Source organism: Schistocerca americana, chromosome 3 (assembly GCF_021461395.2).
Source record: "Schistocerca americana isolate TAMUIC-IGC-003095 chromosome 3, iqSchAmer2.1, whole genome shotgun sequence".
Lineage (NCBI taxonomy): Eukaryota > Metazoa > Arthropoda > Insecta > Orthoptera > Acrididae > Schistocerca > Schistocerca americana.
In genome coordinates, this window is record NC_060121.1 from 177,864,137 (window position 1) to 177,888,291 (window position 24,155).

General features: G+C 42.9%; 1 protein-coding gene across 1 annotated transcript in view; it reads right to left on the reverse strand.

Annotated features, from left to right (window-relative positions):
- The window catches only part of LOC124606994 (acyl-CoA-binding protein homolog), a 152,859-nt gene that overhangs the window by 82,915 nt on the left and 45,789 nt on the right, over positions 1–24,155 (reverse strand). The window contains exon 2 of the mRNA XM_047139139.1: positions 23,026–23,071. Coding sequence (XP_046995095.1) covers positions 23,026–23,043 — 18 coding nt within the window. The 5' untranslated portion in view covers positions 23,044–23,071. The remainder of the gene's footprint in view (positions 1–23,025; positions 23,072–24,155) is intronic.

Genomic DNA, 24,155 nt, shown 5'->3' on the forward strand with positions numbered 1-24,155 from the left:
AGCACTACTTCAGACATTAGTCGACTCCATGCCACGTCGTGCTGCGGCACTTCTGTGTGCTTGTGGGGGCCCTATGCGATATTAGGCAGGTATACAAGTTTCTTCGGCTCTTCAGTGTATGATGTAAGTGTAAAACAGTTACATCAGGAGCGATATCTCCTAAGCTCACTTGCACCGCTAATTGTTGAGCTGAGGAACGTGACGTTTAGTTATCGTTGCGTCTAGTGCGGAGAGTCAACATTTGACTGTGGCATTCCGTTGACCCCATCGTGAATCAACCCTGATGCCAGGAACGGAATTCTCCTCTGCGGTGGCGGTTGGCGGCAACGACCTAGACCGCCGACTCATTCGGAACGGAGGCAGCCGGGCGGCTCGTGAGGTCGTCGACTCCCCGCAACCGGCTTCGGCCTCACCGTCCTTGCGGTGAGCGGGTACAAGGTACGGGTGCGGGTGCAGGCGGAGGGAACAGCAGCGGCCGCCTCACGCTGCCTGCTCCACAGCTGCTGCGGGGCCGCTGAGGAAATGAAGCGCCGGAGAGACCTGATAGGGGCTCGTATTTCCGGTAGACTTGGTCCCAAAAAATATACATCCATTCTCTACAAACCACTGTTAAATGCAACGCAGGTGGCTCTTTCCACTGTACCGGTTATTAGGACTTGCGCCCGTTCCATTCGCATACGGAACGCGGGTAGAATAATTGCTTAAACATCTTTTTGCTCGCTGTAATTTGTCTAGGCTTTTCCTCGCGACCTCTGCGGGAACGGTACGTACGAGGTTGTGCAGGATGGCCAATATAAGACGGTCCGTGTTATACTGAATGTAGTGTTGATGTATCTAGGTGTGAGCTCGTCGGGACTCTGAAATGGGGTTGTAGAAATGAAGTAAAAAGTTTAATTAATACAATTGCCTTTTATTTAGAACACAATTACATAGAACTTGTTGCGGATAGAAGTAGTTGGTACACCATATTTTTCGGAGGATTTCAACTTTTTCGGGACGGTATAGCCACCATTGTTGTGCCCCTCCCACCTCTTTCTTTCTCCTCTCCATCATAGCTTCGAATTTTACCATTCTATTTCTCTTCCTCTAACCTATCTACCTCTTCTATATCTCTTTCACCCAATTCTATCGTCTTATGTCTCTGCTCGATGAGAATAACTCACAAGCTGCAAGAATATAACGAGAAAATTCCCAACTAGCAATAGGACTGACATTCATAAAAGAAAAATATGTTTACTTTCATATACATAGTCATTACTATTATTATTATTATATTCCTTTCTCAGACGTTATGTCAGGTTAAAAATGGAAAGTGATGCGGACCTTGATCAAGCATGACTTCCTTTTAACTGTGTGGTATATGTTACATTGCATTTAGGAACTTTTGGGTAATTGCACATGTATCAATAATTCCAGATTTCTGTAGTTGTTTATATACATTTGGATGTAGCTGTATTGCATTGATGTACTGGTGGATATTGTGTGATATGACTCCTGTAGTTGACAGTATAATTGGTATAATGTCAACTTTATTCTGATGCTACATGTTCTTGACTTCCTCAGCCAGTTGGATGTATTTTTCAATTTTTTCTCCTGTTTTCTTCTCTATATTTGTTGTATTGGGTATGGATATTTCAATTAGTTGTGTTAATTTCTTCTTTTTATTGGTGAGTATGATGTCAGGTTTGTTGTGTGTGTTGTTTTATCTGTTATAATGGTTCTGTTCCAGTATAATTTGTATTCATTATTCTCCAGTACATTTTGTGGTGCATACTTGTATGTGGGAACGTGTTGTTTCATTAGTTTATGTTGTATGGAAAGTTGTTGATGTATTATTTTTGCTACATTATCGTGTCTTCTGAGGTATTCTGTATTTGCTAGTATTGTACATCCGCTTGCGATGTGATCTACTGTTTCTATTTGTTGTTTGCAAAGTCTGCATTTATCTGTTGTTGTATTGGGATCTTTAATAATATGCTTGCTGTAATATCTGGTGTTTATTGTTTGATCTTGTATTGCAATCATGAATCCTTCCATCTCACTGTATATATTGCCTTTTCTTAGCCATGTGTTGGATGCGTCTTGATCGATGTGTGGCTGTGTTAGATGATACGGGTGCTTGCCATGTAGTGTTTTCTTTTTCCAATTTACTTCCTTTGTATCTGTTGAGGTTACGCGATCTAAAGGGTTGTAGAAGTGGTTATGAAATTGCAGTGGTGTAGCCGATGTATTTATATGAGTGATTGCTCGTTCTAGAAAGAATTTTCTTAAATTGTCTACCTGTCCACAATGTAGTTTTTTTATGTCGATAAATCCCCTTCCTCCTTCCTTTCTGCTTAATGTGAATCTTTCTGTTGCTGAATGTATGTGATGTATTCTATATTTGTGGCATTGTAATCGTGTAAGTGTATTGAGTGCTTCTAGTTCTGTGTTACTCCATTTCACTACTCCAAATGAGTAGGTCAATATTAGTATAGCATAAGTATTTATAGCTTTTGTCTTGTTTCTTGCTGTTTTCAGTATTTTTGTTAGGCTTTGTCTATAGTTTCCTTTTAGTTCTTCTTTAATATTTGTATTATCCATTCCTATTTTTGTCTGTATCCTAGATATTTATAGGCAACTGTTTTTTCCATCGCCTCTACGCAGTCGCTGTGGTTATCCAATATGTAATCTTCTTGTTTAGTGTGTTTTCCTTTGACTATGCTATTTTTCTTACATTTGTCTGTTCCAAAAGCCATATTTATATCACTGCTGAATACTTCTGTTATCTTTAGTAATTGATTGAGTTGTTGATTTGTTGCTGCCGGTAGTTTTAGATCATCTATGTATAGCAAATGTGTGATTCTGTGTTGGTATGTTCCAGTAATATTATATCCATAATTTGTATTATTTAGCATGTTGGATAGCGGGTTCAGAGCAAGGCAGAACCAGAAACGACTTAATGAGTCTCCCTGGTATATTCCACGCTTAATCTGTATTGGCTGTGATGTGATATTATTTGAATTTGTTTGGATATTGAGTGTGGTTTTCCAATTATTCATTACTATGTTTAGGAACTGTATCAATTTAGGATCTACTTTGTATATTTCCAATATTTGTAGTAACCATGAGTGGGGTACACTATCAAAAGCTTTTTGGTAATCAATGTATGCGTAGTGTAGTGACCTTTGTTTAGTTTCAGCTTGATATGTCACCTCTGCATCTATTATCAGTTGCTCTTTACATCCTCGTGCTCCTTTGCAACAGCCTTTTTGTTCTTCATTCATAATTTTGTTCTGTGTTGTATGTGTCATTAATTTCTGTGTAATGACTGAAGTTAATATTTTGTACATTGTTGGTAGGCATGTTATGGGGCGATATTTAGCTGGGTTTGCTGTATCTGTTTCATCTTTAGGTTTCAGATAAGTTATTCCATGTGTAAGTGTATCAGGCAATGTGTATGGGTCTGCAATGTAACTGTTAAATAATTTAGTCAGATATGAATGTGTTGAGATGAATTTCTTTAGCCAGAAATTTGCTATTTTATCTTTTCCAGGGGCTTTTCAATTGTGAGTAGAATTAATTGCAGGGGTGACTTCATGTTGCAAAATTATCATTTCAGGCATTTGTGGTATCATCTTGTATGTGTGTGTTTCTGCTTGTATCCACTGTGCATGCCTGTTATGTTGTACCGGGTTTGACCATATGTTGCTCTATAAGTTTTCCATGACTGTTATGTTTGGTGGATTGTCTATTTTAATGTGTGTGTTATCTATTGTCTGGTAAAATTTCTTTTGGTTTGTGTTGAATGTTTGGTTTTGTTTCCTTCTATTTTCACTTTTTTTGTATCTTCTAAGTCGTTTGGCCATTGCTTGTAATTTCTGCTTCTTTTCATCTAATTGCTCTATCGCTTCTTGTTGTGAGATTTTACCTAATCTTTTTCGTTTTTTGTCTGATATTTCATTTCTTATAAATTGTGTTAGCTGTCCAATGTCGTTTCTAAGTTTTTCTATTCTGATTTGTAGCCTGTGTTGCCATGCTGGTTCTGTGGGTTTCTTCTGTGTGTTGGTTGGTTCTAATGTCCGCCTAGTGTGTATATTTAGTGTAGTGAGTGCTCCTATACAAACCAGCAGTTGTAACTCTTCCATAGTTGTGTTTTCATTTATTTTGTTGTGTATGATTGTGTTGATAGTCGTTATTGTTGTTTCGACTTGTGGGTTATTTGGCGGTCTATGCAATATTGGTCTAATGTCTGTATTTGTGTCTTTGTATTCTATATATGTCAGCTGAAATTATTCTTCTATATCTAACGTGTGTCACTTCGTGTTCTATTTGTGCTTGTTCTGGTGGCTGTCTTAAGATTTCGTTTTCCTCTGATTGTTTTATTGATGCGTGTTGTTCTTTGTTTGTTTGCTCTGGGATGTTTGAGTCCATTACTGTATTTTCTTCTTCTTTTGATTGCACATTATTTTGTTCCAGTATTTGTTGTACTTGTTGTTTGATGTTTTCTAATTCTGACTGGGGTATCCTGTTATTTTTGATTATTACACGGATATGATCAGCTAGTTGTTCTGTTAAAAATTTTAATTCTGGGTATCTGGTAATAAATGTTGTGTATATTTGTGATCTGTATCCAGTTGTGTTGGTTCCTAGGTTTGTTGCTTGGTAAAAACAGAACATGAGGTGTCGATTAACTTCATCTGACCATCTCATCCTCTGTCTGTTTTCCTTCTAGGGCGGTTGCAGGAAGCATATCCCGCAAAACACCTCTATTTGGATTTAAATCATTTTCCAGTTGGCTAGCAGTGTCGTTATCATTGTGGGCGGGCATAGGGTTCAAGCGTCGTCCCCGACCATGACGGCGCTTGTCCGAGGCTTCTTTAGTTCTGTCCTGTACCAACTAATCACACTAAAAGGGGGGTTAGCCCTATTAGTGGTTTGTTCATTTCGTCGCCTTTTACGACTGGCAGAACATACCGGAGGCCTATTCTTTTCCCGGGCCTCCACGGGGTTTATTATTATTATTATTATTATTATTATTATTATTATTATTATTATTCTTGATTGTTGTAATCATTTTTTGATTGTTATAATTATCATTGTACTACTGTAATAATCTCTCTTTTTTCCTTTAACATTAATACTGTATAACATGTTATATGTCCTTGATGTTCTGTAGAAACTGAAATTAGTTCAATCTGAGTAAGGTGTAAGAGAGGGCCTGAAGGCCCTAATCTTGCCAGGTAAAATAAATGCATAAGTAAATAAATAAATAAATCTCCATGCAAGTCAGCTTCTTGTTAAATTGGCACTGTGTAAGAATGATTTCACAGTTCCTGGCAGCGGTCGTTTTATTTCTTCAGTCCAGTAGGCTGACATCAGCGAAAATACTCTTCCCACAGTGGCGTTGTGTGCGGGAATAGAAAACAAATACTCGCATACTTTTAGCGGTTGGCATTTGCGATCAGGATTTTCGGTTTCCTTAAAAAAGTAAATCCACCTTTCTTCCACGAAGTCTCTAGACTTCCATTCTTCCGAGTCAAGCTTAGTTTCTAAAGAGAGAGCTCTCCAGACACGTATATTCCTGAAAACAGTTGTCGCCTGAAATTTTCACGCCATTTTTAATTAGCTGTATAGCAGCGTCTTCAATCACCACCCAATCTGGGATTTCAGATAGCGTCATCCAAACAAACATTTGGTATTTATTAATAGAAATAGCCCATTTCCTTAAGTAGTCAAATTATACGTATAGTCCCCTAAACTTAGAACTACTTAAAGCTAACTAACCTAAGGACATCACACACATCCATGCCCGAGGCAGGATTCGAACCTGTGACCGTAGCAGCCGCGTGGTTCCGGACTGAAGCGCCTAGAACCGCTCGGCTACCGCGGCCGGCCAATCGATTGCAGAAATCACACCAAATGCACTGACAGAAGGTTCCAGAATCATGTTGAGACATTCTGAGTTGCGTGTCGAAGTTTATGGTGAACAATTTCAGCACCTTCTGTAACTATTGACCTACTGAATGTGATTACGTTATTTTTCATAATAATAATTTACTATTCGGTATTTACAATAAACGACTGAATTGTTAATACACTGTTTATAAGACACGGGCCTTTTATTTTGGCTACCCTGTGCTGTATTCTAGAATCCTCAAAGTTGTCTCTTGAAACGTTGTATATACTCTTTCTAGGGATAATTTGGGTCTATCTTCAAGAATCAGTCCCTCAACCGAAAAATTAGGCCTAAGACCATGACATGCAGGAAACGTACTTTGGGGCAAGAAACATTAACACATCTCAACTTGGATAGATTGTTGTTGTACTGGGATCCTTATGTGCCTTGTAAGATGCGTTTTTTAGACTTCTTGTATTATCTTATTGTATCTTTTGTATTTTGGTGATATTTGACATGGGAACAAAACAGAGCAGGAAGTGCTACTATGGAAATTTTGAGCAAAGACGAAGAGGTAGTGTACAAAGATCGTGACGATGTCCTCCAGAGATGGGAAGAATATATAAAAGAGCTATATGACACAAATAGCAAACCAGAAACTCTGGAACTTGAATCACACAACAGTGTAAGTGATGAAGAGAAAGGACCGACCATCACAATGGAAGAAGTAAAGTCTGCCATTGCTGCAATGAAAAATGGCAAAGCAGTAGGTACAGATACGATACCGGGAGAAATACTAAAATGCTTGAACCACAATGAAATAAGAGAAATATTGAGGTTATGTAATAAAATATATGACAGTGGTGAATGGCCTGAGGACTTTTTGACAACAGTAATGATTCCATTACCGAAAAAACACGGAACCAAGAAATGCAGCGAGCACAGGACAATCAGCCTCATTTCACATGCAGCCAACGTGATGTTAAGAATAATTAATAAAAGACTTGAGAAAGTAATAGAGGAGAATCTCGGCGAGGAGCAGTTTGGCTTTAGACGGAATACGGGCACCAGAGATGCAATAGGGCTCCTACGAATCTTGGGAGAAAGGTTTATTGAAAAAGGAAGAGACCTATATATGTGCTTCATCGATTTAGAAAAGGCATTTGACAATGTGGTTTGGGACAAGCTGGCGACTATTATGAGGGAAAAGAGAGTGGACTGGAAAACCAGAAGACTTATAAACTCATTGTACCTTAATCAAAAAGTTTCAGTTAAAGTGAGAGGAGAAAGTACAAACTGGATCAGACTAGGGAAAGGAGTAAGACAAGGATGCTGTTTATCACCTACTCTTTTCAACCTGTACTTGGAAAATATGATTGACCAATGCTCATTAGATGACAAAGGAGTAGAAATTGGAGGAAGAAGAGTAGGGTGCTCGAGATTTGCTGATGACATGGTTCTTCTAGCCACAGGGTAAAAAGAATTACAGGGTTTGGTGGACACCATTGCAACTAACGGAAAAAATATGGAATGAAAATTAACACAAATAAAACAAAAGCATTGGCAATAGGAGGAAATAAGGAAATAAAACTTGTGCTGAATGGAGAAACACTAGAACAGGTGCAAAATTTTAAGTATCTTGGAAGCAGGATGGACACCGACTGGAAGTGCACCACAGAAATTAAAACAAGGATAGCAATGGCAAAAGAGGCGTTTTATAAGAAAAGGAGAATCTTCTGCAGCGGTCTGGACAGAGAACTCAGAAAGAGACTCATAAAATGTCTTGTATGGAGTGTTCTTCTATATGGCGCTGAAACATGGAATATGAGGAAAAAAGACAGAGAAAGGCTGGAGGCTTTTGAGATCTGGACATGGCGGAAGATGGAAAGAATAAGTTGGATGGACAGAGTAAAAAATGAAGTACTGAGAAGAGTGGGAGAGAAAAGGCAGTTACTAGATGTAATAAAGTGAAGAAAAAGAAACTGGATTGGGCATATATTAAGAAAGAATGACGGACTGATAAAAACAGTTTTGGAAGGTTATGTAGAAGGGAAAAGGAAGCGAGGAAGGAAGAGATTCCAGATACTGGATGACATGATGGACGGTACAACATACAGCAGCCTTAAGAAGGAAGCAATGGATCGCAGAAAATGGAGGGGCAAAGGACCTGCTAATATAGCAGATAACTGATGATGATGATGATGATATTTGGGTGTGATTCAGTTGAGTATTATGCACGCTCTAATGAAAATTCAGTTTAGCATAATGCGTTAGTAGTTTATTTTTGTGTGTGTAATTTTAGGACCGTATACTCAAGTTTCTCTCGTGCTCGTTCACGCTAATCGGCTTTTACTCGCTTAAAAAAACCATTTCCAGGCTACTGCACTGCATTGCTTGTGTCAGTCATTTCTACATCTACATCTACAGGTTTACTGTGCAATTCACACGCAAGTGCCTGACAGAGGCTTCATCGAACCATTTTCATACTATTTCTCTGCCATTCCACTCTGGAATGACGCGTGGGAAGAAGGAACACCTAAATCTTTCCGTTCGAGCTCTGATTTCCCTTACGTTATTATGATGATCATTTCTCCCTACGTAGGTGGGTGTCAACAAAATATTTTCGCATTCGGAAGAGAAAGTTGGTGATTGAAATTTCGTAAATAGATCTCGCTGCAAAGAAAACCGCCTTTGTTTCAGCGACAGCCACCCCAACTCGCGCATTGTATCAGTGACACTCTCACCCCTGTTGAGCGATAACACGAAACGAGCTGCCCTTCTTTGCACATTTTCGATGTCCTCCGTCAATCCTACCTGGTAAGGATCCCACACCGCGCAGCAGTATTCCAGCAGAGGACGGACAAGTGTAATGCAGGCTCTCTCTTTAGCGGGTTTGTCGCATCTTCTAAGTGTTCTGCGAACAAAGCGCAGTCTTTGTTTCGCCTTCCCCACAAAATTATCTATGTGGTCTTTCCAATTTAAGTTGCTCGTAATTGTAATTCCTAGGTATTTAGTCTAATTGGCAGCCCTTAGATTTGTGACATTTATCGTATACCCAGAATTTATCGGATTTCTTTTAGTACCCATGTGGATGACCTCGCACTTTTCTCTGTTTGGTGCCAATTGCCACTTTTCGCACCATGCAAAAGTTCTCTCTAGATCTTTTGTAATTGGAACTGATCGTCTGATGATTTTACTAGACGGGTAAATTACAGCGTCATCTGCAAACAGTCTAAGGGGGCTGCTCAGATTATCACCTAGATCATTTGTGTAAATCAGGAACAGCAGAGGACCTATGACACTACCTTGCGGAACGCCAGATATCACTTCTGTTCTACTCGATGATTTACGGTCTATCACTACGAACTGTGACCTCTCGGAGAGGAAATCACGAATCCAGTAACACAACTGAGACGATACTACATATGCATGCAATTTGATTAATAGTCGCTTGTGAGGAACGGTATCAAAAGCCTTCTGGAAATCTAGGAATATGGAATCGATCTATGGTCCTTTCGGCTGCGATCGTTGTCCGCGAAATTTTGAATGTATTAGGATGGGCTTTATTGGCGTTAGAGTAATTTTTCTTTACGTCCGTGGAAAGGCGTGCGTAGAGGTTGTGTGTGTGTGTGTGTGTGTGTGTGTGTGTGTGTGTGTGTGTGTGTGTGTTTCCATTCCTCCACCTCCGCGTTGATAACCTCTGTGAGTAGGTGCACGAGTTTCAGCACCTTTTGTGTGAGGTTTCACAACTAACTTAGTCTGCTGAACAGCGTTTTGTTGCAGAGTTGTTAATGTTTTAAACTATAGCATATACACGGTGCGAATGATGTATCGCGTTTTATTGCGTCATGAAATCTTTATTATGATATTCGTTTTGTTGCGAGACATTATACTGTTTGCGTTACATCAGGAAGTTCTCATATGCATGCTTGCTATAAAATGAACCAGAGAATACTGGTTTCCAGAACTTAAGGAAGACATTAACTTTCGCACGCTGTAACACTGCCAAGTAACACAGCTCGATGAACCTTGGACCGTACATGGAAGGAGCTACTACAGTGTAGTACAAAATGAAACTAAAAGAAATGCACGCTTAGATGAGCAGAAATTAAAATTTCATTCAATGGGTACACGGAAGTCCTGTGATTCATGATGGTTCCCCGGACATTATAAAAGGCGGGACGTGGTTCTCAGTAGGGCGTGTGGTCACCACGGACGACAGTGCATGTGCTCTGCAATGTGCCCTCATGCTGTTTACAAAGCCGACAAGTAGCTCTTGTGATATGACGTACCTTTCGTCCTCCAGTAAACTCCAGAATGGTCGCTGTGCATGTGAACTCGCTGCAATACATCTCCCAAACGCATCTCACGTGTTCGGCGGGATTTAGGTCGGGTAAACGGACAGGCCAGTCCATTCGCCGAATATCCTCCCGTTCCAAGAGTACCTCCAGCTGCGCTGTTCGATGCGGCAGCTCATCGTAGTCCACAAAAAGTCAGGATCAGCTGATCCCAAAAATGACGCACATGGGGAAGGAGCAGTGTTACAATAGCGGTAAACAATGGGTATACCGTGTTAAAAGATTTGGGGTCAGTAAGCCCATGCAACATTATCCCTCCCCACAGCGTACACCTGCACCACCAAAACGATTATGTTTCTCCAGTGCTAGACGTTCCCTCATATGGCGAGAAAAAAAAAGGCTCTGAGCACTGTGGGACTTAACTTCTAAGGTCATCAGTCCCCTAGAACTTAGAACTACTTAAACCTAACTAACCTAAGGACATCACACACGTCCATGCCCGAGGCAGGATTCGAACCTGCGACCGCAGCGGTCGCGCGGTTCCTGACTGTAGCGCCTAGAACCGCTCGGCCACACCGGCCAGCATATGGCGAGCTGTGGGAACCATAATGCATCCAGGAACATTGTCGAATATGACGGTGCGGTGTGCATAATGTTACACCAACGTGCTAACCTCCAAATCTTCGAACTCCGAACACTCACCCGCCAATATCATGTGACACTGTACATGTGAGTCTTTTCAGGGGTGCAGTCGGCCTTGACTTCATTTTTGTGGATAACAATGTACGACCGCATCGAACAGCGCACGTGTCGGAGGTCTTGGAACCAGAGGATTTTCGGCGACTGCATGGTCCCCCGACCCCATCGAGCGTGTATGGGATGCGTTGCAGAGAGGTATTACAGTACGTCCATATGCAGCAGCGACCATCTAGGGGTCATCTTCTGGGCGTTTACACCATTGGTCGACTGCTGCTGGTGTCACTCCTGTCTACATAACGGCAGGAAACTCTCCAGGAGTGACACCGCCAGCAGTCGACCAATGGTGTAAACGCCCAGAAGATGACCCCCTACGTCGGGTTGAAACCGGTTGGCGGTATTATAACAATAAAAATTGAGAATGCGCTAGGTGACGATCAGTTTGGTTTTAGGAAAAGTAAAGGGACGAGAGAGGCAATTCTGACGTTACGGCTAGTAATGGAAGCAAGGCTAAAGAAAAATCGACACTTTCATCGGATTTGTCGACCTGGAAAAAGCGTTCGACAATATAAAATGGTGCAAGCTGTTCGAGATTCTGAAAAAAGTAGGGGTAAGCTATAGGAAGAGACGGGTCATATACAATATGTACAACAACCAAGAAGGAATAATAAGAGTGGACGATCAAGAACGAAGTGCTCGTATTAAGAAGGGTGTAAGACAAGGCTGTAGCCTTTCGCCCCTACTCTTCAATCTGTACATCGAGGAAGCAATGATGGAAATAAAAGAAAGGTTCAGGAGTGGAATTAAAATACAAGGTGAAAGGATATCAATGATAAGATTTGCTGATGACATTGCTATCCTGAGTGAAAGTGAAGAAGAATTAAATGATCTGCTGAACGCAATGAACAGTCTAATGAGTACACAGTATGGTTTGAGTGTAAATTGGAGAAAGACGAAGGTAATGAGAAGTAGTAGAAATGAGAACAGCGAGAAACTTAACATCCGGATTGATGGTCACGAAGTCAATGAAGTTAAGGAATTCTGCTACCTAGGCAGTAAAATAACCAATGACGGACGGAGCAAGGAGGACATCAAAAGCAGACTCGCTATGGCAAAAAAGGCATTTCTGGCCAAGAGAAGTCTACTAATATCAAATACCGGCCTTAATTTGAGGAAGAAATTTCTGAGGATGTACGTCTGGAGTACAGCATTGTATGGTAGTGAAATATGGACTGTGGGAAAACCGGAACAGAAGAGAATCGAAGCATTTGAGATGTGGTGCTATAGACGAATGTTGAAAATTCGGTGGACTGATAAGGTAAGGAATGAGGAGGTTCTACGCAGAATCGGAGAGGAAAGGAATATGTGGAAAACACTGATAAGGAGAAGGGACAGGATGATAGGACATCTGCTAAGACATGAGGGAATGACTTCCATGGTACTAGAGGGAGCTGTAGAGGGCAAAAACTGTAGAGGAAGACAGAAAAAAATGCGATTAAGACTGTTCTTGAATTATTAATTAGTCATAGTAATCGCTGCTTCTCTCCACAACCATGTTGTCCAGAAAGCGACCATCTAGTTGTCAGCCGCGCTGGTGGAGAAATAGAACACCCTACCAACCTTGTAATCAGAAAAAGACCACGTCGCAGAGCGCGCATTGTCATCCACGGTGATCATACACCCTATTAAGTACCAACTTTCGCCTTTTGTAATGCCCAGGGGAACATCATGAATCGCAGTGACTACAGTGTGATTATTATCTTTGAGGAAAAGTGTCATTTCTGTTCCTCTCTCAGCGTATTTCTTTCATTTGGCCTCTGTCATTTCTTCCTATGTATGGTCCCAGTTTCATTGAGCCATGTTACTAGGCAGCGACACATCATGCGAAAGTTACTTTCGTCCTCACGTTTTGCACACCAGTAGGTGCAATAAATGAGCAGTGAAAAAACTATATAAATCAGCCATATCTAGTGCAATGACAAAATAATCAGCGAAAAAGAGTGGGAAAAATAAGTACCGGGTGATCAAAAAGTCAATATAAATTTGAAAACTGAATAAATCACGGAATAATGTAGATAGAGAGGTACAAATTGACACACATGCTTGGAATGACATGGGGTTTTATTAGAACCAAAGAAATACAGAAGTTCAAAAAAGTATATTGCCAGACGCGTGAAAGATCTTTTGCGCGCGTCGTTTGGTGGTGATCGTGTGCTCAGCCGCCACTTTCGTCATGCTTGACCTCCCAGGTGCCTAGATTATTGGCTTTGGGGTTACCTGAAGTCGCAAGTGTATCGTGATCGACTGACATCCCTAGGGATGCTGAAAGACAACATCCGACGCCAATGCCTCACCATAATTCCGGACATGCTTTACACTGCTGTTCACAACATTATTCCTCGACCACAGCTATTGTTGAGGAATGATGGCGGACATATTGAGCATTTCCTGTAAAGAACATCATCTTTGCTTTGTCTTACTTTGTTATGCTAATTATTGCTATTCTGATCAGATGAAGCGCCATCTGTCGGACATTATTTGAACTTTTGTATTTTTTTGGTTCTAATAAAACCCCATGCCATTCCAAGTATGTGTGTCAATTTGTACCTCTCTATCTACATTATTCCGTGATTTATTCAGTTTTCAAATTTATACTGACTTTTTGATCACCCGGTATGTCTCGCCGAGTCTTTAGACAACGTAGGCACATTGAACTTGCGTTCTGATGCGTGTAATGGTGCCGATGTGTGTGACTAGGAATGCGTCCGCGAACATTCAGTGTGCTCTCGAATATGTTGAGACCGGCAACACGGCTAGCTCAAAGAATCTGCGAGAAGATGGCGCTGAAAGGTTTGTACGGTCTTTACACGCGCATATTTGTAATACTCACTCTACATATTCTGCACCCAATGATGCCAACACACCTTCCAACCAGTCTTCTTTGTGTGTATTATCGTATCTGTGTTTGTTTATTTTTTACATGGCTTCCTGTTTGGTTCTACAATGTAAGTGTTGTTCTCTTTGCGCCCAACGTGCATCATCATTTTGTGTACACGCTTAGCTTGCGGGACGGATCGTTTGTAACAGCAGATGTGTAGCGCTTAGTTTGGCCTAGTTGTAGATGAACGCATTGTTGGCCCCCAAACCCTCCAATCACAGCAACTCTTACTCAGACTATTCCTACATCAATTCCGTTAAGAATCATGTAGGCACTGAGTAGGGACACACAACAAAAAAAAATCCCACACTAAGTGGAACCACCAGTCCTCCTTGATGGTCACGAAACACTCATTGATTTGTTTTCTTTTGCTTCAGGGCGCAAAAAACAACTGGGGTCATACGCGCCCAAGTCAAAACTATAGAACACGAACACAGAAAGGAGTTAAACGACTATACGTCAGTCCCAGTTGACAGAATAGAAGACAGCTAAAAACAGGCACGTGGAAAAAGGACTAAAAAAGACACCATACAGAAACAGAGGACCAAAACTAAAAATTAAATGGCCTTCACCATATTGCCTCGGTGGATAAAAAGCAAAACGTGATCGACAGCAATCAGACGGCAAACCCAAGCTGGAATGTGAATGGTTAAAAAAAGGGCATTCCATCAGGAAGTGGCGAACAGTTAAAATTAGGGCGCAATGTGTACAAAGTGGTGGGATAGCGCCACTTAGCAAATGACGATGGCTAAAAAGGCAGTGCCCAATACGCAGCCGAGTTAAAACAATCTCATCACGGCGAGAGGGCCGAGAGAAGGTCGTCCAAGACGCCGGGAGAGGCTTAATAAGCCGAAGCTTATTCCCATGAAGCGAAGACCGTTGGCGATGCCAAAGGGACACCACCTCCTGACAGACGGCAACACAGAGGTCATCGGAGTGAATGTAGGTACTCGCAGGCTGAGATACGAGGACGGCAGCCTTGGCAGCAGCGTCAGCAGCCTCGTTTCCTGGTAGACCGACATGACCAGGAAGCCACAGAAACATGACACTAGCTCCACCAAGAGAGAGCAACTGACAGTTTCCCTGGACCCGCTGCACTAAGAGATGGGCGGTGTACAGCGCACATAGACTTTCAAGGGAACTGAGTGGGTATGAGCAGAGGACACAATTGAAAAGGCTGTGTTACCGGATGTACTCTGTGGCCTGGTACAAGGTGAAGAGCTTGGCTGTAAATACCAGGTTGGATTAATAGAAGAGATAGACATGATCCAGCGAAAAGCAGCGCGATTCGTCATGGGGACATTTAGTCAGCGCGAGAGCGTTACGGAGATGCTGAACAAGCTCCAGTGGCGGACACTTCAAGAAAGGCGTTACGCAATACGGAGAGGTTTATTATCGAAATTACGAGAGAGCACATTCCGGGAAGAGATGGGCAACATATTACTACCGCCCACATATATCTCGCGTAATGATCACAACGAAAAGATCCGAGAAATTAGAGCAAATACGGAGACTTACAAGCAGTCGTTCTTTCCACGCACAATTCGTGAATGGAACAGGGAAGGGGGGATCAGATAGTGGTACAATAAGTACCCTCCGCCACACACCGTAAGGTGGCTCGCGGAGTATAGATGTAGATGTAGATGTAGATGTACTGTGGAGTGTACCGGAAGCTAATGTCGATAGACACAGATGCCAATAACGAAGCCACACCCAACCCCACGGTCAGTCCGAGAGCAACCAGTGTATACAAAGGTACTATCGCGAAGTTCCACGCGAAGGTCGTGAAACTGAAAGTGATAAACCGACGGTGGAGTAGTGCCCTTAGAAAGCGAATGAAGGCCAAGGTTAACATGGACCGCTTCACGAAGAAAGGTGGTGAACGGTTCACACTCGCCGGGAATGTTGCAGGTAGTGTGAAGTTAAGCCGCCGTAGCAAGTGGAGAAAGCGGACTCCAGGAAGTAACAGAGAAGCGAGACGAGCCGACACCCCCGGGATAACAAGGCCGTCCAGCAGTGTTAGTGACGTTACACTAAGCGGCCCATAGGCGACGCAGCAGTCCACGGACACCTCCGTACAGACGCGCCTGATGCTAACCATCTTCTGTCCGTCATCCAGAAAGGAGCGAACTATAATTCGAACCAAAGACCAAATTATATATATTCTTGCAAACAGCATAAAGGTTCATAGCGAAATACGGATTACATATACGGGCAGGAATAAGTTTAATCGATTGAGGAACTTTGCCACTATTTTATAATTGTCAGAACACTATTTAGCTTTAAAACTCGCATACAGGTGGTGACAAATGCTAACTGACAGCAGGACTTAACATTTTCAAGCTATTACACTGAAAGTAAATTATCTTAAACACTGTCATACATAGCAAAACCCTCACAACTTTCGTTTACAATAAGGTAACAAGAGTTCGCTTTATCTCATAAAACACATGACTATTGTGAATTTACTCATATGTTCATGGTGACAGCTCTTTTCAAGAATTTTTACAAGTGTATCCCCAGTAATAAAGAATGGAAACTAAAGATAGATATCAAATATTCTCCTTTTAACATAGACATCACTGAACACAAGATTCTGTCTTGCACTGTGATACTAAGGGACTGCTCTTTCCTTTAAGAAAAGCCTGACAATTTGAAGTTCACTCTGCTATTGAAGATACACTTCTTGAAACAATATTAAAAATGTTATGAAAGGTAAGGAAATGAAAAACAACCAAATGCATTACATGTAAGAATGTGAGCAAAAGGCTGAGGCTCTCTTTACTTACCATTTTCAATCTCTCTACAGCTTTTCCACGTAGAAATCACCAACTGCAAGTCTCGTTATCGCTGTCTGTTACTAACAAAGTACTTTTCTATTTAGCAAACCTGACAATTTGATGTTCATTCTGGTACTGAAGATAAACACATTTCAGAGGAGTTCTAGAACCTATTCCTGCCCGTATATGTAATCGGTATTTCGTTATGAACCTTTATGCTGTTTACAAGACTATATATAATTTGGTCTTTGGTTGGAATTATAGTTGGCTCCTTTCTGTATGACGGACAGAAGATCGTTAGCATGAGGCGCGTCTGTACGGAGGTGTCCGTGGACTGCTGCGTCGCCTATGGGCCGCTTAGTGTGACGTCACTAACACTGCTGGACGGCCTTGTTATCCCGGGGGTGTCGGACGAGCCCCATACTGACGATCAAAGGAATCACCAAAGAAGAAGGCATAGGAGGGGTGGCCACGCATGGCACACAAACGGCATGTATACCTGCTGAGGAGAAAGTCACAGCCGCAGAGCAGTGGTAGTTCATTAGCTTCAGCATACAGGCTCTCAACTGGGCTGGTGTAAAACGCACCCGTGGCCAAACGGATGCCAAGATGGTGGGTAGTGTTGAGACGGCGTAAAAGGGATGGGGGTGCAGATGCATAGTTGGTTAAGAAGGTCAGCCAAGAGGGCACCTCTCTGACAGGTCCTGGGAGAATCCCAAAGGGGATGGTGCGTATTAAAATCACCGAGTAGCAAAAATGGGGGAGGTAGCTGCCAAGAAAGTTGAAGGAAGTGTGCCCTGGTGAGAGCGAACGACGGAGGGACATATATGGTACAGAGGGAAAAAGACATGTAGGGAAGGGAAACGCGAACTGCAACCTTCAAGATTGGTAGGTAGGGAGATACGATGACTATGAATGTCATCCCTTATGAACAGCATGACACCCCAATGAGATGTAATGCAGTCCTCAGGGGGAAGGTCAAAACGAATCGGTAAGAAATGTGATAGCTCAAAGTGGTCGAGACGGCACAATTTCGTTTCCTGAAGGCAGAGTACAAGGGGGCGCTGTAACGCTAAAAGCATCTGTAAATCCTCTTTGTGGGGCCGGAGGCTGGAAACGTTCTATTGGAGGAGAGTCATGAGGAGGAAGAGATGTAGGGGTGTCACCTCGGCAGCTGCTGAGTGATAGCTGGGGAAGAGGCACTACTGCACGGCCCAGAAGCAGGAGGATCTTGCTCCACGGGGTCCACAGAACGATCAGTTCAAAAATGGTTCAAATGGCTCTGAGCACTATGGGACTTGGAACTGCAGTGGTCATCAGTCCCCTAGAACTTAGAACTACTTAAACCTAACTAACCTAAGGACATCACACACATCCATGCCCGAGGCAGGATTCGAACCTGCGACCGTAGCGGTCGCGCGGTGCCAGACTGTAGCGCCTAGAACCGCTCGGCCACTCCGGCCGGCACAGAAGCATCAGTTTGCTTGTGCAATCGGTCTGTGGAGTCCGACTCTGAAAAACGGTTGTTGGTGCGCACCGGCGACACGGAGGCTGGATGGGCTAAGGTATCACATGGTGACACCATCGAAGAGGATCTTCGAGGTGGCGAAGGAGAAGAGCGTTTGCCTTTGGCGGACTTCTTCGAGCTTCTCCGGTTAGATGAAGACTTGGCTGTTGTTTGGCTGGAGGGACCGAGGATGTCTTCATGGGAATACTCCTTCTGTCCTTTCTGGCCTACCTGTTGTGTAGATGGTGGCTTCGCCCCTTGAGGTGAGAGTTTGACGGCTTGTTGCACAGATGGACAGGGGAATGGTGATGCTACCTTGACATTTGGTGATTTCACAACCTCAGAGCTGAATTGGATGTCGCATGTCTGCATGGCCATGTCCTTCATGGAACGAGGGGTAACAAGAACAGAACTACAGGTACCAGACGGGAGAACGCATGGTTTGTGACTAACCAGTAACTTGCGAACGACTGGATAAGGCACCTTTTCCTTTACCGGATCTCTTGAACAGCCTGCTTATCAGTATACACTGGACAATCCAGAGAGGAGGCGGGATGGCCGCCATTGCATTTTATACAACAGGTAGCAGGAGGTGCATCCCTACCACAGGTGAAACATTTGGCTGAGTGTCGACAAGACGTTCTAGTGTGGTTGAAACGATGACACTGGTAGCAGCACACTGGGTTCGGAATGTACGGCCGGATGGTGATAATTTCATAGCGAGCTTTGCGCTTGGACAGAAGCGCCACTATCAAAGGGGAGAAAGAGAGTGCGTGTGGGCAATAAGGAGGAATCTACCTTTTTCATTACACAACGGAGGCAATGACACCCTGACCAGAGTGGTAAGATAGGATTTCGGCCTCGGTTAGACCGTCGAGCAGTCTGGTGTAAATTACACCACGGGGAGAATTCAATGTTCCTCGACACGAACAGGGTGACCACGGAGAAGAGAGGCAGCAAGCAGTAGTTGTGCTTGAGAATCAGAGGTGGTCTCCAAAAGCAAAGTGCCATTCCGTAAACAAGAGCAGGATTTCACAGGGCCAGCAATTGTATCTACGAAGGATCGACAGTCTTCAGTACGTGAGACCACGAGGAACCGTTGTGCAGCGGGAAGGGTCTTTGAATCAGTAGCCTCATTACATTTAGGTTTTGTAGACATTGAGCGGTGAGCTCCCTGGAGCTGGTCTGTGAACCCTATCTGTCGACCCGGGGCTGGGAAATACACGTTGCTCAGTCACATGTTACGCGTCAGACACATGGGCCAACCTTCATAGCGCACAGGGAGGAAGAAGAAAGCAGAGGACCCTCAGGTGGAGGAACGAGAGGGGAACGGAAACAAAGAAAGGAAAAGGGAGCGAAAACAAAGGTGAGACTGTTCTTACGTCAGCGACAGAATGCAAAACATTCCCAATAATATCTCAGAAATATTGCCCAAGGGAGGGGAAAAAGAATAGCTAGAGGATAGACATGCAGCACGGAAGGGAAAAAATGCTGCAAAGGCTCGGGCCCCGTGGTAGCAAAGCACGAATCCGCCAAAGAGTAGCGAGCCCCCTGAGGGGGACGAAACGTCCATGCTATCCCTCATAGAATATTGCTCAAGTATGTGGAAACCGTACCAAACAGGACTGACAAGGCATTCAAGTATACGATGATCAGCACGAATAGTCACGTATTTCTTTCACCCAAGGGAAAGTGTCATGACAGACATCTTGAGCGAAAGCTACCAAACGGATCCTGCTGTATTTCCATGCTAATAAGAAATTTTGCTTTAAGTTTGCTGTTTATGAGAGCTTATTGTAACCATATAAAAAAGTCATAATGGTTACTAGATTAAAATTAATGAAACTTTTCAGGTGCTGATCGCAACATAGTGTGCCCAGAGAACTTGCACCTGCGGCTTATGGCCATCTTCTGGACTATGAGGAAAGCAGAATCATTGGCATGAAGGACGTAGGAACATCATACAGACAGATCTCGCAGATCGTTGGCTGTGATGCAATGACTATAGAAAAACTGGTGGCCAGACGGACCCAGGACGACACCTAGGCAGAGTTTACAGACAGTGTCACCACGAACTGTCGGAGACATACTGCTGGAAGTTGGGTTTTGACCTAGAGGTGCCTCGTGGCTGCTACTCGAACCACGCCACAAACGACAGGGACTTGGTTGTTGTAGAGCCAGAATCAAATGGGACAATTTTTCATGATGGATAAAGCCGCTCCAGTTGTACCTGAATAATCCTTCATCCAAATAGTCATACAAACGACACGGGTTTCAGGAATTAAATCCCATCTTCAGTCGCTACAAAAAACAAAACTAAGTGGAATGATTCATAGAATCAATTAAAATTAGAAGGGCCTATAAAATATGAACTTCAGGTTGTACCTTGATTGCGCTCTTTCTGGGCTCTCACGACATGCGGCGGACTGGGAATTTACATGGTAAGCTACTGTTGTGATTCACAGATTGGCATTCTACGGCTTATATGCCTTCATTTCTATTTCTTGAGCCCATGCCACACGTCTGCTTGTTCGCAGTTGGTTCATAGGTTACGTTAGGCTGGCCGTATGTGCCTATCTGTTGTTACATTCATGGTTTTTCGGTTAGGTCCCCATTACCGGGGACAGAGCCTTTCATTGCCTCAGTCCGACTGGATCTCGCATGCTACTTGACAAATTTGCTGAGTATTTTTGGATGACTGGTGCGACTTTCTCGTACGCAGTCAATATTTATGAACCGAAGTTCACATTTTTACGGATCCTTTTAATGTCAATTTTATGAAGCATCCCTCTTAGTTTCCCCTGTTTTTTGTAGCGCCTGAAGATGGGATTTACGTTTTGACACATGGGTCGTGTGTACGATTTTATCCAAAGAAATGATTAGTCAAGTACAACTAGACCTGATTTATTCATCATGAAATATTTTAGCAACAGTTATGGATGCCCCGTAAAGAGTGTGCTATGAAAATGGGGCAAAGTTTGGCATTCTATTATGTTCAGCGATTTGTCTCTTCCTTTCTGTTGGGCAGATAGACGCCAGTGTGTCCGTAGACGACCTAGTGAATGGCTGGCGGAAATTGAAGCGCCAGCACTAATTTCGTTTATAATGAGATTTTCACTCTGCAGCTGAGTATGCGCTGATATGAATCTTCCTGGCAGTTTAAAACTGTATGCCGAATCGAGACTCGAACTGGGGACCTTTGCCTTTCGCGGGCAAGTGCTCTACCATCTGAGCTGCCCAAGCACGACTCACGGCCCCTCTTCACAGCTTCTATTCTGCCAGTACGTCGTCTCCTACCTTCCAAACTTCACAGAAGCTCTTCTGCGAATCCTGCAGAACTACCCCTCCTAGAAGAAAGGATATTGCGAAGATATGGCTTAGCCACAGCCAGGGGGATGTTTCCCGAATGAGATTTTCACTTTGCAGCGGAGTGTGCGCTGATATGAAACTTCCTGGCAGATTAAAACTGTGTTTCGGACCGAGACTCGAACTCGGGACCTTTGCCTTTCGCGGCCAAGAAGCTGTGAGGACGGGTCGTGAGTCGTGCTTGGGTAGCTCAGACGGTAGAGGACTTGCTCGCAAAAGGCAAAGGTCCAGATTTCGCGTCTCAGTCCGGCACACAGTTTTAATCTGCCAGGAAGTTTCACTAGTATCGTCTGCTGGGCTCCTACTAGGAGCACGGTAGTCACGGACAGAAGCGATTTTCGAGACACACATCGCCAACTCCTGGATCATTTTACAGGGAGATGTTGCATAAGACAACACGACTGATTTGATATCATCACTGAAGGGAGGCTGAATGCTCGCCAGTATGTGGTAAGAAGGCAAACCTTGTTGTCACACCGTTCATGATCAAGATACAAAATAGCATCTCCTAGCAGGACAGTGCAAGACCTTTGATTGCAATTCAGTACGTAAGTCGTGAGGAATCTACAGATCCTTGACAGATGTGTCTGGTCCCCCTTATTTCTCACTTGCAGAGCACGTCTGGTATGTGATGATAACATTATTTTCATGCCATACTTTAACAGGCACTTGTGTTCAAAAACTGATACAGCTTGTGTTTCAGGTATGCTAAGAAACCTCCCCCCTCCCCCCCCCTCCCCCCCCCCCCCCCCCCAAAGATGACATGCGGCGTCTGTTTACTTCCAGGCGACAACGAATACAAGAGCGTGATCGTCTGCTTGGAGGTCACATCTCGTACTGATTATGACTGGTATCAATTCCGAATGGAACTGAGTTTGATAATTATCGGACTCATATCTCAAAGTGTAACACTTTCCATTCCGTCAGTGGATTAGCAATAGATTTTTCAGTGAAATGGGTAGACAGTAACGTGGAAATGATACGAGATATAAACATAATACAAACTGTAGCAATAACCTAGCATTCACGTACTCCCAATACAGGAAGCTTCTATCAATTATATTCTCAGAGAAAATCTGTCTAAATGCTCACTGAGAATACCGCGACTATAATGTAGCTTGTCGGGTAAACAAATATGTAACTGAGTTTTGCCTTTATGTAAACAGGGCACAAAAATAAAAAGAAAGTCTTTAACTGGTAGAATTACGGTAAATTGATTTGCTTTTTTCCGTTAGCGTGCGTTTAATGATTTTTTTGTAGCACAAAAATAAATATTAATAATTTTTATAGAGCAAATATAAATATTAAATGTAAAAATGTGCGATCGATAGGGTCTTTTGAATTTGCTATCCTCCAGGGAACATTTGATGCTGTTAATAAGACGCAGTGTTGTGCGAAATAAATAATGAGCAGCCCAACGCGTTATGCGTCAGTCAGTCCGCTTCACCAGGAAGTAGGCATCACGGCTTACTAATATTCGACTCTGGACATGATGTGCTTATGCTCTCCCCTGGAGACGTGCTGCTAACAAGACTTGTGGCGTTGCATGTTTGTAAACTTACCTCGTCAAGGGATGCCATTCTTGTCGCCGAGAGGTGACACAGTGACCTGCAAAAAGAAACAATTGCTTACGTAAGAGGCGATATCCGAGACTCAATGCCGACTCGACAAGGCTGACTGCGGCCGATTGTGAGGCGTGTAGGCCTGGAGGAAATTGAAGCTCCAGCAGTAATGTCGCCTGCTGAGTTCGTTCTAGGAGCACGGCAGTCACGGACACTCAAGGTGAACCAGAAGCTCTGTAAATGTCGCTTAAGGGGAGTTGGAATGCCCTATCTCGCCAATGTTAAATTTGCTAACTTTGTGTACCTTTTTCTTTGGAACTATTATCTTCAGAACTTTGAAATTCTGGCAGAGGTTTTCAGCATATATTGTGAGCCCACTGAACTAGAACCAATGTTTTCTTTTTGTTGGTATAGTATTTATGAATTTTTTACCATTAAGCCATTTTTTATTGGAAAAAGTATAACATAAACTTCCCTAGTTCAGAGAATAAGCCAGTTCTTGTCATGATTCTAGTTCAGTGGCCTCTTTGAACTGTTTTGCAGCATTTCTGAAAATTTGAATGTTGTTGGTTGAGTGGTTTATGAGATAAAGGTACATGTAACACTAAAAATGTCAAATGCCAGAAAATGCGATTAAAGTAATTTATTATGAAAATTCACAAATACCTTTTATTCTATTATCAAAAGTGTCCAGCAGAGTAATCAGGGTCATCTTCTAGTTCTTCTTCTTCACCTAGAAGCTTTCTTCTCCTTGCTGCCCTTGCTTTTTTTGTATTAAATTCAGCTGCATACTGAGCCTTCCTTACTCGCACGCTGTCCAGAAGCTGAAGACCTCTGATGGTGTTGATACCAGGAGCAATGCCGAGCCTTGCCATGACCTTTAGCCTACCCATATGACCATCATTGAATGAAATAACAGCATCACTGACTCCCCATTTCAATGTTTTTATCCCAACAAATACATTCTTAGGTACACGAGTCCAAATGAGGTTGTTGAACGACTCGTTTTGATTCTGGGTACAACCATGAAGACATTTTCGCAGAAGATCAGGATGCCCCAAGTCTCTATATATTGGTTTAATTACTTCCATAACAGCCAATGGAATATAATTTTTATGGTGATAAGGATC